Here is a 15,248-nt window from a genome sequence, read left to right as displayed (position 1 = left end):
GTCTTATCAATGACTGTGTCTATATGGATGGATCTTCTCACTCAAGTTCTCAAACAAAGGGTTAGGACAAACACGCATGCACACACTTTGTGTTGTCTATTTACACATTTGCTCACACACACAGACACGGGGTAATCTTGAAAGACAAGGAAAAGGGAAGTGTCCCTTGCTCCCCTGTCTCACTCTTGTCCCCACACTCGCTTTTCTCACCAACTGAATGGTTGTGTTCTTATCTGTCTTCACTTCCAGACTATTTTTACATTTGTCAATCTCTCCCTTCTCCCTCTCCCTCTTCATCCCTTCTCACTCCCTCCCTTCCACCCTCCCTCTATCCCCCTCTTTTACTCTATCTCCCTCCCTCTCTCCAGCTTGTTATCACACTTGTTCTCTATTTCAGAGTCAGGGGTGTCAGGGTGTGTGTCACCTCCAGCTCTATACACACACACTCACACATGCACGCACACAAAACACAATCACTCTTCATCAGTCACACACAGTCTTACTCTCACACACAGAAACTCTTGACTCTTGGCACTAGTACTGTTTAAACAGTGGGTACCTCCGGGGAGAGACTAGGAAGCCAGCGTACCCTGCCACAGGCTGGCACCCTGGTTGCCACAACACATGATGCTGATACAATGGAAACGGAGAGCTTGCAGCCTAGCTTAGCCTAACCCATAGCTAGCCATGGTCCCTGAAAACACACTGGAATGTGAAGGAGCAAATGTTGACATGTTGAAAGGCAGGGTATACCAGCCACGGCACCGCTCACAGGTTGTGTGTGTGTGTGTTTGCTTCTCAGTCCTCTCTAGGGTGGTGATAACCAGGTGTTCACTGATTCATCCCTTCCTATCCCCACCATCACCTCCACCCCAAGTAGTGTTAGGTAAATGTCAGTTGTTTGAAATTTGGCATGCCGTGCTGAATTTGGGCCTCTTCCCTACAGTGGACGGAGCGATCCACCGCACGGCCGGCCCCCTCCTGAAGTGCGAGTGTGCTGAGCTGGACGGGTGTGACACGGGACAGGCCAAGATCACGGGGGGCTACGGCCTGCCGGCCAAATGTGAGTACCAGCCTGCCTCTCATTACTCCCTGTCACAGCTCCTAACGACACTCACTGACTCACTCACACACACACACACACACACACACTCACTCACTCACTCACTCTCACACACACACATACTCACTCACACACTCACTCACACTCACACACTCACTCACTCTCACACACACACACATCTTGCCTGTATTGAGAGTTCCAGCCTGCTACAGTCTATACGTTCTTGTTCCTCTCCCACCATCCCTCACCTTTTCTTCTCAGTCTCCTCTTTCCTTTGTTCTCTACTCTATCCCTCCCTCCACCCCTCCCTTCAACTGTATCTCTGGGTGAGATAGCAGTAATGATACGGTTAACCAGTGTTTACAGTTCCAAGCTGCATGTTTTTTTTGCTCATATTGGCAGATGTGCACCCTTTTCTTCTATTTGTCACCAATCTGAAAAGTCTGGGTGTGTGTGTGTGCCCATCCGTGTGTGCATGTGATTGATTTGATTGTGGCAGAAGACTGATAGCAGCTTATGGTGCTGGGGGTTTAACTTCACAGTGGGGACAGACAGAATGAGGAGAGAGAAAGAGAGGGATAGAGAGAGGGATGGGACAACAAAAGGGAAGTGAAAAAGCATTAGATCCAATAAGCGGTGCAGGAGAAAAGACTGATAAGAAGGGAGAGCGAAGAAAGTAGGAGAACAAATGAGAGGCAGGAGGGTGGAGTGAGTGAGTGAGTGAGAGTGAGTGAGAGTGAGAGAGTGAGAGAGTGAGAGAGTGAGAGTGAGAGTGAGAGTGAGAGAGAGAGAGAGAGAGAGAGAGAGAGAGAGAGAGAGAGAGAGAGGTGGGACAGCTGATGACGGTAGGGAATTGGAATGAGATGAGCTGTTCTCACATTGTCAGCATGGCTTCCTTCTCACGCTCATTTAGAGACTGTGTGTGTGTGAGAGAGAGACAGAATACATGTGCGGGTGGTGGAGTGTGTGTGACACAGCTCAGCAGTGGTCTCCCCCCTGATACACTCCAGTTGTAACAGTGAGACAGATCAGTACCATCTCTGATCAGTCAGACCCCCGCCCCAAAGATGAAACTGCTCTCAGATCTGTCAGAGAACACTTCATGTCTGGTCTGACTGCTGGGCTGGGCTTTGCCAGGCCAGCACAGATTGGAGACGTAATGGAGGCTTCACACACACACACACACACACACGTTCAGACTTTCTTTTTCTATCTCACACATGTACACACACCCACACAAACACTAACAGACACCCTAAACTCAAACAGACAGACTTTCTTTCTCACATGTACACCCACACACACCCGCCCACCTCTTGGGCCGTGCTGTGGCACACCAGACCAGTCCAGATTCTACAAATGTAACCGAGGCTTCGGACACACTCGAGTTTTTCTCGATCTCTCACACAGGTACGCATTCTCACACCCGCGCTCGCATGCGCTCTCACACACGCGCCCATCTAACCAAACGCGCGCACACTTAGTCTCACACGCACAGTGTGAAACAAACTGACGGGACTCGGCGCAGTACGGTTCAGATCAGCACGTCCGTGTGAGCGGCCGTCCTAGCATCCGTTCTTAACAGCTCTCCCCGCTGCCGGCAACTCCGACGCTTATATGGAACCGGCGGGACGCGGGGGTATGTTGGCGTGTTGGCGGCCTGGATGTGTCACACATACTTCCAAAGTGTGTGGGCGCTACCCGTGTCAGGCAGGAACAGAGCCCGTTTCAGAGCGGCTGGATGTTAAGGCACTGCTGTCAGTAGATGGAAACACCTCTAACTAGTTGTGATTAAGAGCTAGCTGGGGAGGGGGGGGGGGCAGGAAGAATGACGTGAGAGTCGGGAGAAAAAGAGTTTGTGATGTGCTGTATTCACACACAGTGTGAGAGAGAGAGAGAGAGAGAGAGAGAGAGAGAGAGAGAGAGAGAGAGAGAGAGAGAGAGAGAGAGAGAGAGAGAGAGAGAGAGAGAGAGAGGAGAGAGAGAGAGAGAGAGAGAGAGAGAGAGGTGGGACAGCTGATGACGGTAGGGAATTGGAATGAGATAGAGGGTGTTCTTACTTGTTAGTGTGTGTTTGAGACAGAGATAGTTAGAGTGTTTGTGGTTGTTAGAGTGGGGAGCCTGTAAGGAGCCCCAGGGCCCACCTGTGTACCAATACTGACCTGTTTCCCTGTTCCAGCCCACTGAGGCCCACACAACACAGCAACACAGGGGAGGGGGGGTTTGGGGTTGGGGGGGGGGGGGGATGGATGGATGGGAGAGAGAGAGAGAATGTGGTAGTGACAGAGACAGAGAAATGCAGCAAGAGAGAGACAGCCTGAGAAGTTAGTGACAGTGTAAGTAAGAAAGAGTGGAACTGGAGAAAGAGGGGGGATGGAGACAGAGAAAATGAGAAAGAAAGTGAGAGAGTTATATCAGACCATAGCAGCCACCAGTTATTCCCCCCCCCCTCCTCTCCTCTATCACCAAGCTTCATTCCCTCAGTGGCCAATTAGCACTAATTAAAATCCTCACAAACACCTCTCTCTCTCTCTCTCTATCTCCCTCTCTTTCTCCTCCAAGACCTCACCTCCGTCTCCTTCTCTTCACAGATACAGTACCATTCCTTTCTCCCCATCCATTACACCTCTCCCCTAACTACGGGTCTCTCTTCTCCTTCTCCTCCCCCATTCTTTGCTTCAACATCTTGACTTGTTGTTGTCTTTGCTGTTTGTAACCAGATATAATTAGTGGTGCTACAGGCCAAAGATACTGTGTGAAATACAATAGATGGATGTGGCGGTGAAAGGGAGATATTCTGACAGGTCAAATACATATGTAATCCCCCCCATTTCGCTATCTTTTATTTAATTGTCTTTTCCTCTTTTTCATATACTTTCTTTCCTTTTTTTGTTGGTTCTCACAGGCACACACACACACACACACACACACACCCATAGCTGCAGTGAGCTGCTAAGGCGCCGGAACGCGGCGTTTGACAACGGTGTTAATTCATTCACTAATCCGGTCGCTTCAGGGGCAAAAGAATGAGGAGATGGAGCAAGGTGTTGCTGTGCTCTGCCAAAGAAAGTAAGACAGACATGTAGGGTGGGTGGGGGTGAAAGTCACACAGAAAGAAAGAGACAAGGGAAAGAAAGTGAGCATGGAAAGTGGAAGAAGAGGGAAGAGAATGCCTTTCATGCTCTTTCATGATGAGATGAATTCTGTCCTCTCTTTCTTCTATCATTTGGATTTTCCTCCTTTCTCCCCCGTATTCTCCTATTTTCTTTGAGATGGCTGCTTGGAGACAGTAGTTCACCCACCCACTTTCTTTTTCTTTCTCACTCTGTCTTTCTCTCTCTCTCCCCCTCCGTCCCTCCCTCTCTCCACAGGGCCCCTGCAGGCTTACAGCAGGCCTGGCCTTCCATTGTCCCTGGAGCCTGGGACTGGATTTAGCGTGCTCTCTGCCTCAGTGAGCATGAACTGTGGGACTGACGCCCAGAGGGCCGGTCTGCCTTTTGCAGCTCCGGTTAACCTAGTTCAAAAACGAAACCAAAGGAAAGAGAGAGACAGATGGTGACAGGAGAGAATGGTAGGAGAGTGAAAGAAAGAGAAAGGGAGGCACAAGTTTTGATATGAAAAGAAGGAGTCCTCATTTTTGCCCTCTCTCAGGTAGTAACTGAGGGGAGGCAGAGAAGAGGGGAAGAGGGGAGGAAAACTAGAAGGCTGCAGACAATAGGCCGGATAGCAGGAGGAATACACTTCTATGGGAAATGAGGGTGGGGGTGGTCTGTGCATGGATGGGCTTCAAGTTGAAGTTCACGCTGGTGTAGCGATCCAAATGCCTGGTTTCCTTCTGTCACACGGCAACTAACACGCGCACACACACATTTTGCACACACAGCGTTTTGTTTCTCTCCCTCTTTCTCTCAGCCTCTCTTTCTCTCACTCGCACTCGTCACACACTCCTTTATCCCAGTGTTCTCCACTACTGACTGCTTTTCTCTCTTTCCTCTTCTTACGCCCACCTCCCTCCCTCCCTCCCTCAGTCTCTGTTGAGGTAATATGTGCCTGACTCAGGTGATGTATGGTAAAACTAAACAAACAGCCGATCGATAATGTAAACAGCGCTGGAGTGAGGCACTAAATAACAGCCCACTGACAGTACTGTCTGCCCCAGGTGACGGAGAGAGGAAGAGAGATTAAGGAAGAGATGGAGGGAAAGGGAGAGGGGGAGATGGAGGGGGAGAGGGTGAAAGAGATGGGAGGGGGGAAGACTGAGAGATGGAGAGAGAGACGGACGGGCGAGAGAGAGGATGGGAGCACACAGAGAGAAATAAAATATGGATATAGATGGGAGAGATGGAGAGAAGCAGTATGAAAAGGGGGAGAGGGTGTGGAAGAAGAGGGCGTGGAAGGAGGTGTGGGTGTGGGAAAATAAAAATAAAATAAAAAAGTCCAATTAGGATGGAGCCATAATGGAAAAATGCATACTGGGAGAATTCAGTTGTTTTGTACACAGGGAGGAAGGCCTTTTTGATGGGGGCCGTTGTAGTCACTGGAGTGGTGGTGACATTTAGCAGTAACATGTAGACGAATGGCTTCTGTAACATTCTACTTCCCGTAACCGCACCTGGCCGCTGGACTCTGAAGTACTGTCTAGGACGTCCAGTTTGACCTTTACCAGAGAAGGCACACACAAGCTTACCACATAAGCAAACACACACTCTAAGCCACCTGTCCCTACACTAGCACACCCAGTCCATACACATACACACATCCTACCCTTCAATATCCAATGCTACACATCCTACCTTTCTACCAGGAATAAAAACATAATTCTTATTTGGGTACAATTACAATCTATAGGATAGGTTGTCCTCTTCGCAGCGTACAATGTTGGAGTGTGACATGGCCGTGTTTAGAATTGAAAGTAGCCAGTTTGTTTGCAGCACATCAGCTGCTTGGGTTGTTAGCTTTGATCACGGCCCTACCTGGGCGAGTCACACAGGGCAGGAACACACGCTGGGTCCCCCTCGCGGCTGGCATGATGTTGGTGTGTTCCCTACGTACTGCAGCCCTGTCCCACTCTATCGCTCTCTTTTTCTCTGTATTTCACGCTCACCTTCATTCTCTCCTTGTGTGTGTTGGTTTTCAGTTGAAGTGACTTGATTGATATTACTTCAGTTAGCCGCAGAGCTTGGGTTTCATCAAATGGCCTCTCTCTCTCCCTCTTGTTCATCCATTTTGTTTTTCTCTTTGCCCTTCTCTCTCAATTAAATTTCAAATCAACATGAATGCTTTATGAGCATGAAAAGAAAATCTAATTTTAATTTAATTAAAAACATAATTATTTATATTTTATATAAAGAAAATATGTTTGTTTTTTTTAAACATGATTTTCCTCATTCTAACTAACTGAGCAGTGGGGGGTTTCTCCATTAAGTGTTGTGCATTTTAAATGCTGCTAGCGTTTCATATTGGTTTAAAATTGTGCTTAGGTAGTAAGGCCTGCCTGTGGTCACCTATTTCCATGGCCCGGCTATGCTCTCATTCTGTTCTAAGTTTCTCATTTTCAATGGGTCAGCCAGCCTGGCACTGTGTAAAGTATGTTTATATCTCAAAAGCATCGCAGTTTTCTTAGTATTTTGTTTTGCCAGTAGAGTCATGGCCAAACATATTGGCAGTGACATACATTTGTGTTTTGCAAGGTTTGCTTCTTTTGTAATTCTTTCCACGTTTCTATGGTATATTGGAAAACAGTGATAAGCATTTCATACGTTTAAAAAGCAAAAACATCAAATATATGCAAAGTGTCCCTCCTACTATAGCAACCCGTTTGCTCTTATAATCCAATCAGAATGATAGTGATTTCACCTGACTAGTACTCATTCACACTTTCCCATGTGCTGATGATATGATTAGTGAAATGATGTTGGCCCCAAAAACAGTGAATTGTGGGTTTTTGTGATAAAGAAATAAATTGGGCCATCAAAGCTTTTATTTAAAATGCATCTGATCACTCTGCACAATAATCTAGAAACAATATAAATCAACAACTGAAGCTACTGAAAACTTTGCGAAACACAAAAGGATGAACAATACTTTTGGCCTCGAGTGTATAACATCATTTAAAAACATTTTGGTTTCCTTCCAGTTTGATTTCTTTTGTTGCCCCTTCCCTCTGTCTCCCTTTCTCTCTCTCCCCTTCTCTCTGTCTATCCATCTTCCTCTCTCCCTCATCCCTCTCTCTCAGATGTGATCCACACAGTGGGACCGATTGTGATGGGGGCAGTGGGGGAGGAGGAGAGGAGCCGACTGAGGGAGTGCTACTGGAACAGTCTGGACTGTGCTACCTCAGAAGGTCTCCGCTCTGTGGTGAGACACTTGGGGAGAAGGTGGGGGGGGGGGGGGGGTGCAGGGAGCTGGAGGTATGTGTAAAGTGGTAGGGTTGGAAAAGATGTAGGAAAAGTTTTAACAATTATTTATCTCTCTTTTATTTCTCTTTATCTGCATGCTTCTCTCACTAACTTTCTATGTCTCTCACTTTTTATCTTTCTCTCTCCACTTTGCAGGCATTCCCTTGTATCTCCACTGGGGTCTACGGTCAGTTGTCATGCGTCTGTCTACAATACCTGTCTGTGCCTGTCTTTTTTTGTATGTCAGTATATGTCTGTCTGTCTGGTTGTGTCTGTCTATCCGTGACCAGCATCACTGTTAAGCCGGGAGGGTTTAATTAACTTAGTGTGACACTTTTCAATATCGCTCTTGCAAGCGAGGGAGAGTGGAGTTCTCCAGATTAAGGGCCGGATTAGATGAGCAGATTAACAGAGATTAGGAGGGAGATGGTGTCAGATGGCATGTAATCCCCCCACTCACTGGAGTTTGACAATCTGCAGCTCTCAGCAAGACTCCCCAGGGTTCCCTGGGCTGGGAGAGAAGGTCGCAGACACACACAGTTGGTTATAATCTAATACCTAGCCTAGTCACACACACTTGAAATCCCAGTGCTAGTTTTTCTATTCCACATTGATTTATTTACACCTATGCAATTCTAAAACTACATTGGTATATTTTAGTGCTGTCAGTTAAACGCGTTATTAACGGCCTTAACGCAAACCCATTTTAACAGCGTCAATTTTTTTATCGCAAGATTAACGTTATTTTTGGCCTAGCAAACTTTTTAGTTTTTTCACATGCTGTTGCAACAACTACTGACGTTAGAAAAATTACAACACCACACCGTATCTAGCTAGACCGGAAACAAAACAACAGGCACGCCGCACACACTTGTTTGGGCTTGCGAGCCGGCTAAAGAGTAGTAGGCTAACGTTACTTTTGAGTGGATGGCGAGCGCAAGACGCCAAAATGAATGCCAATTAGATTCTGAATGGAAAGTTTACTTTTGAAAAGTTGCCAAATGGTTCCATTGACAAGACCAAAGTTATCTGTGTGTTTTGTCGTTGTGAACTGAACTATCATCGCAGCACGTCCAGTCTGAAATACCACTTGATGGCCAAGCACACAGCTGATGTGAATTCTCCGCCCCCTCGTCAAAGCCAGGCGATTGCAATGTTGTTTAAAACATTTTTTTTTTTTACATTTGCACCAAGCAATCCGATCCACTTTTCCAAGTTGATAAGAGCATTAAAATGAGAAAAAATTATGGGACAAAAAGAAATCAAGGGACATTTAGAATAGATAAAATTGAGCGATTAATTGCGATTAATCTCAAGTTAACTATGACATGAATGCGATTAATCGCTATTAAATATTTTAATCGTTTGACAGCACTAGTATATTTTCAAAAGAACAGTGCCAGTGTTGCTGGTTATTAATATAACTTAGATGTGTGTACACAGACATACATACACAGATAGATTGACAAACAAATACAGACATTTATTTGAAAAAGCAGTAATGGAAGTATGGCATAAATATTTAATAAGATAAAAACTGATATTTACCTATGTTGCTGCCCTGAGACATGGATACAGTTCTAACATATTTTGGTGTGTGTGCATATGTGTTGTGTGTGTGTGTGTCTCTCTCTAGGATACCCACCTGAACAAGCTGTGGACGTGGCGCTGAAAACCGTCAGAGAATACCTGAATGATCATGATCACAGTGTGAGTGTTTGTGCGTGGATTTGTGCTTCTATTTTGTCTTTAAGAAACACCTGGTATTCTTCTCTCACACAGCTGTTGTTTTTGTTTTCGGGAGAGAGCAAAGAGCGGGCAGACCAAGACACACACACTTGCACAAATTCACTCTCACTCACACTAAACACACCCAAAATGTCCATGGCCAAGTCTGTGTTTTAATTGGCTCCTTGCGGGATGAGTAGACAAATATACACACTGGCTCACACACACAGTTTCTCCTGAGAGAGGGGAACTGAAATGACAGCATGATGGAATAGATGAGCAAAGGGAAGTTGAGATGGAACGGAACATTGTGATAACTTTCCAAACAATCCTGTCTCTCCTTTTTTCCTCATTCTGAATCTTGTTGTTTTCCAACCTTCTCTTTATCAACCTTTTCTAAGTTCTAACACACAAAAGGTCCACATCTGTCAATTTGTAACACAAATGAAACCTCTGAATTAAGGTTGCATTTGAAGAATGAAGGGTTCCAAACAGTCGTGAAGCTGTAAAGGGCTTTGTCTGGAAACTTAAGGTCCTTTGTGGAACCGTTTTTTAAGGACAGAGACTGTCCAAAGATCTTCTATTATATGCTGCTAATAAGCTTTTTTTTTATTTAACAACTCAAGATTAACTCAAGACGACTTTTCCCAAAATGACGTCGCCTAAAATCTTTACAAATTTGATAGGAGGGAGAAATGCAATTATGTTGCATATTGTTGCAAATGCTTCTACATACAGTTTCACATTATTTGTGTTTGTGTATGACTTTTTAGCAGAGCTTTTACATCAGCAACCCGTCTCCCGTATGGTAAACTGTAAGAACAGTTTCTGTCCAATTAGCATTTCCAACCTTCATAGCACAGCCTATTATAATAATTAGTTTGGCTTCTTCCCTAGTCTAGAAAAATCATCTTGAACAAGCATTATAATTCATTCAAGTGTAAAAACCACCACGGACAGAGACAGAAGCACGAACGGGGCTTATTGCGTAGCAGAAACGGAACCATCACCACATTGTCAATGTGAATCCTTGTGGATTGTCACAGGACTTGATCTAAGTATTAGCTTGTTCTGAACCTGTTCTCCTTCTGCCAGCCAGCCTAATGGAGTGTGCCAGGTTAGGTTGTTACTGTACCATGAAGAAGCTGCCAGCACTTAAGCCTTGCGTGTCTCCCACCATCTTTATTACAGTGAGGGGGATTGTTGTGCAGCCCTAGTGATAGGGGGTGGAATATCGCTTGATTGAATTGTACATTTTGATGTAAGCCCTGTAATGTGGTGTTTTCACGTGTGTGTGTGTGTTTGTGTCTCAGTTGGATAGAGTCATCTTCTGTGTTTTTTTGCCGAGTGATTACGAGCTGTACAAGAACAACCTCCCTTACTACTTCCCTGGCGGTAAGTATACATACACACACACACACACACAGCCTACTGTACATACTCACACGTAGTGATCACGCAAACCCATGCCTGTATACACACACTCCTCCACGGACACACAGACCAACACGCACAGTGACACAAGGGTCCAAATCCAGAGCCACAACTCTTTACGGAGTAGCAGGTCTCTTAGCCAATCATCTCTGTTTTCCCCCTCATCTCTATACCCACCCCTTTTTCATAGCCTGCTGACCAATCCAAGCGCCCTATTGAACACAGGTAACCAGCATGGTGTGAAGGAGAGATATGTGTGTCTCTAGCGGTAACTGTACCTATGGCAATGGGAAATGCCACCTTGTAGTTTGGTAGTTGATTCATACCCACACTTTGTGAGACCCGTGTGCCTTAACCCTGACTTAACCGCAAACCTTTCCTAACCAACTAAACCATGGTAGACATATAACCATGACCTTAACTTCCGCTGTTCCTTAACGCTAACATTTTACTGGTCTGTTTAGTGCACAGCACTTTGAGCTGCTGACTGTGCCTGTAGCAAGCTCCAGGCTTTAGCCTGCAGTACAAGTCAGTCTCTGTACCCAAATGTCTTTGACTTGTGTGTCTGTACCTAACTGTGAGCCACTGTGTGCTGTTTTACTAAGTCTTTCCTGTTTAAATGTATACATACAGGATGTATAGACAGAGAGAGAGAATTCCTTGTACCTAATGATTAGTGGAATGGAGGTGTTCAAAGGAGTTGAGGTTGAGCGGGTGACACATGTCGGTGTTAACCCGCCTGGTTCAGCTCCACACCTTTGCCCTAGGAGGAACATGACTCTCAAACTGTAACATTCCCGCTGCTATGCTGTTAATGTCAGCTGAGTGAAGCAGTCACATGCAGTTACTGCATCACAGTATGTGAAATAAATGTTATACGACAGGTAGCAAGTCACAGAAGAAGAGTCTACTCTGTGTGTGTAATGTACAGTATTTGGTGGGATTATCACTATGGAGGGTGGAATATTGGTGTACATGAAGGACATCACCTGACATGGCCTCTGCTCTTCCTCCTCCCAGATGTCCCGGTCAAGAGCAAACTATGAAGAGGCGTTTGGGTTGCTATGGACACTGATCCCCATCGTTGCTTTTCACATGCGATGATTTCCCCTCCACCTCTACCCCCCCCCCCCTTTCCTCCATCGCTCCCCCCTGTTATTAGGTGTGAAGAGACACCTTTGATGGATATCTGGACAATGATTATTCTGTAACTAAATTGATTGAGTGAAGCATTGATTTTGACAAAACTCTATCCCCCTTAAGACTTGTTTTTGTGTGTAAGAATAATGAAATGCTCAATGTTTGGTGTGTGTATTTGTGTTTGTTTGTGTGTGTGTGTGTGTGTGAGAGAGAGAGAGACAGAGTGATTCCATAAAAGAAGCTCATTAAAGCTGATCACAAAGGCTTGGGTGTAATTTCTGGGGGGATTGGACACGAGACACTGAGTTTATCAAGAGGGACCACTTTGTGAATCTTCTCTTTCGTGTCATCTTCTCTTTTTGTGTGGGTGTGTGTGAGAGACGGAGCAATTCGGTAAGTATGTACGGCTGTGTGTGGGGTTTTGATTGTGTTGTCACATTCAGAGAGCTCGGGCGGTGATTTGTTTGAAATAAAATCCCTGTTAGTGTCTATCAGCCCACCCCTGTGCTTTCGTTCTCGTGTTCTGACAACTTTATTTATTGATTTTCACATCTTCCTTGGCGGACGAGGCCGAGCAGGAGAGAAAAGGAGAGAAAGAAAAAAGAAAGATATATTTTTTGACCTGATATTTGTGGGAGAGTGGAAGGAGTGGGGAGTAAATGGAGGGAAAACACTAAGGAGGGTTGGAGGAGAGGGGACTATGACAGGACTAGCAGGGGGGATGGAGGGATGACAGGAAACGGGTGTGATGTAATGGAGCTGGGTGCGAGGGATAGGTAGGAGAGAGGGATCATGGTAACGGTGGAAAGGAGAGAGAGAAGCATGATGAACCTATGTGAAGGCCTTCGTTTTTAATAAGCTGCAGACAGTGCGGCCAGCCTTAAACCGCTCTCTCTGAATAATGAGAGAGGGAGAGACAGGCGTAGTGAACGAGGGAGAGGATGAAAAGAGAAACTCATTATCCCCCCAACCGACCAATTTTCATCACTGTCCCATCATTGAGCTCTCTTTCCCTTTATCCGTCTGTTCTCCCCCCCTTTTTTCGTATTTCTCACACACTCAAATGTAGTTTTTGTTTCAACAGAATGACAAATGAAGACCATTTATGCAAACCGTATTGCTAACTTGGTGCTCAATTTAATGTAGTCTTCCATAGTACACTGATAATGCTGTTGGCTCAATAAATTACTGGTTTTGCACAGACTGGATGGTTTAACAGTATTGCATTGCATTCTGACATCAAAAATGAATCTCAAGCTATTGTTTCTATCTCTCAAGAGAGAAAGACCTGAGAAGGAAAGAAAGGGGGAATGGGGATTAGATAGGAGCCAGCCAATGCCGTGGATGTGGTCCTGATGAGTGGCGGAGTGAGGATGGAAGGATGGAGGGTGATGTTTATGGATGGGTGGGGAAGGGGCGGGGAGGTAAACTGCTTGTGAAATGAAAATGGCTCTTTAGCAGAATCCAAGACACTTGGGCGCTGCGCTGGATCAATGCTGCTGATTTACTGTCTGAAAGCCTGTCAGAGATGAAGAGAATGAGAGGGGAATAGGAGGGAGGGAGGGAGGAAGGAAGGAAAAAGAGGAAAGGAGGGGCTTTCTGTATTAAAAAAGGGGGATCCTAAAATGGAAGGTAGAGAGTAATGGAGAATTCCAATTGTCCCTTAGCTGGGATCGACGGATGTGGAGCGCGAGCCTGGCTACTTCTGGGAGAGATCACAGATTTGACCCGAGTTGATTGGTGAAAGCTATCAAGTTGACAGCTCACTTTCACCAATTGCAATCATGTCAGGTCCATGATTACCTCAAGGATGGGCTTGAACGAGAAAGATTTGTCCAAGTCTCCATTCACTGTCGCTTAAGTCACCAGCTGGGTACATTTGTTATATTCAGATAGTCTTGCTCTTGCTAAGCAATTGTTTGAGTAATTTTTTTAATAGTTTAAACTGTTTTAATGACCATGGACAACCCCTCAATTCATTGACTACAGTATAGTATTGCTAGATTTATGGCATCATTGAAATGTTGGTGTGTTTGTGAGACTGTAAGCATGCTGTGTATGTGTGTAAGTGAGTGAGAGAAAGAGAGATTGGGTTTCTGTGTGAGAGTGAGAGACACAAACACAGACACACTCTCGTTGTAGCAAGGACTGCGGTCGACGGGCAGACGTCTCCAGAGTGTTTTTCCTCTGGAGTTTATTTTATTTTTATTTTGAGTGTTTAATGTATTAAAAGGGCCAGGGTAATGAATTATAATCTTTAATGCAGCAACCGATCGATACCAGCAGAGAATAAATCAGCTTTTACTGAGAGCGTCAAAGGCTTTAATACACTAGGAGAGAGGGAGAGAGAAAAAGAGGGAGGGGTGGAGACAAAGACTAAGAGAAGGAGGAAAGGGGGGGGGGGGTGAGGTGGCGGGGGGCACAGATAGACAGCGGTACCTCCAGGCTAACCTAATTGAGTAAAAGCCCCTTGAAAGCCCTGCGATTTTGACAGTTTTGCGAGGAAGCAAGGTTACAGGGTCGGGTGGAGAGAGTGTGTACACACACACAAACACACTTATTATTCTCCTGCTTGTTGTATTGTCGAGTCTCAGTGGGTAGTGTGCAGAGGCTCCCATCTCTGTAGCCCGAGGCTGTTCTTAATTAAACTACAGTCCACCACTTGATCAAAGTTTAGATGTCCCCTGCCTCCCATCCTGCTGTCCAGCAGACAGACAGGACCCTAGGGAGATGAGCCGTCACAAACAAAAAACTCGACTCAAATGACCCCTGTGCAGCACACTGGAGTGAAATTTCAACAATTTGAGTTGGACTTCATTTGAACTATTGTGAAGTAACCAATGGAAAGGTAATGTGTCGACCCTATTTACAGTACCCCTCGTAAACAAATGCACCTGAAGTCAGGTCGGTACTTGAAAGTCAAGACAAATAGTTACACTTGTCTTTACCTGGGGTGGAAAGCTCTTTCAAGGTCTTTGGATTTTGATTTATACCTTGAAGATCATGCAGTGCAACCAATGGAACGATCTCACTAATGAGCTCCGGTGTCAACCCTGCCTTCACAGCAGGCTGAGAGAACTAAATCAAACAGACTGTGGCTGTTTGCAGCCTCAGGTCCAACTGCAGTGAGGACTGGTAGTACAGTGGTCTGACTGGTGTCTGGAGGGTCTTTAGCTGGAGAAGCCCAGACATGAAACTTTAATAGTAAGGCAAGGCTGACAGACGCCAGAAAAGGAGGGAGTGCGTGGGAAGAGGGGTGGAGAGGGAACGGGGCAGCCTGAAATTGAGAGACAAGAGTGAGGATGGAGAGAGGAGAGAAGGAAAGAAGGGGAGAGGAAAAGTGAGCGGAGAGATAATGGTCCCGATATTGAGGGAGGGAGAAGAAGAGAAAGATTTATCCAGAAGAGATTGCCCACTGATGGAATCATCCCACTCTTCTGCTCAATTATTAACGACCCAAACAGACCAACAGAGACCGAGATATT

General features: G+C 45.6%; 1 protein-coding gene across 3 annotated transcripts in view; it reads left to right on the top strand.

Annotated features, from left to right (window-relative positions):
- Nucleotides 1-11,779, top strand: part of macrod1 (mono-ADP ribosylhydrolase 1) — a 40,598-nt gene extending 28,819 nt beyond the window's left edge. For 2 of the 3 annotated variants that reach the window (XM_062476322.1, XM_062476324.1), the window contains 6 exons: nucleotides 947-1,063; nucleotides 7,299-7,420; nucleotides 7,618-7,648; nucleotides 9,098-9,171; nucleotides 10,503-10,584; nucleotides 11,644-11,779. In XM_062476322.1, the coding sequence (XP_062332306.1) occupies nucleotides 947-1,063; nucleotides 7,299-7,420; nucleotides 7,618-7,648; nucleotides 9,098-9,171; nucleotides 10,503-10,584; nucleotides 11,644-11,669 (452 nt within the window). In that variant the 3' untranslated portion in view covers nucleotides 11,670-11,779. Of the gene's footprint in view, nucleotides 1-946; nucleotides 1,064-7,298; nucleotides 7,421-7,617; nucleotides 7,649-9,097; nucleotides 9,172-10,502; nucleotides 10,585-10,813; nucleotides 10,849-11,643 lie in introns of all 3 variants that reach the window. The other variant, XM_062476323.1, reaches the window with a different exon arrangement.
- Nucleotides 11,780-15,248: the final 3,469 nt, after the last annotated feature.

Source organism: Osmerus eperlanus, chromosome 13 (assembly GCF_963692335.1).
Source record: "Osmerus eperlanus chromosome 13, fOsmEpe2.1, whole genome shotgun sequence".
Taxonomy (NCBI): Eukaryota; Metazoa; Chordata; class Actinopteri; order Osmeriformes; family Osmeridae; genus Osmerus; species Osmerus eperlanus.
Note: the sequence above shows the minus strand (reverse complement) of the source record. Positions and strands in the feature narration are given on the sequence as shown.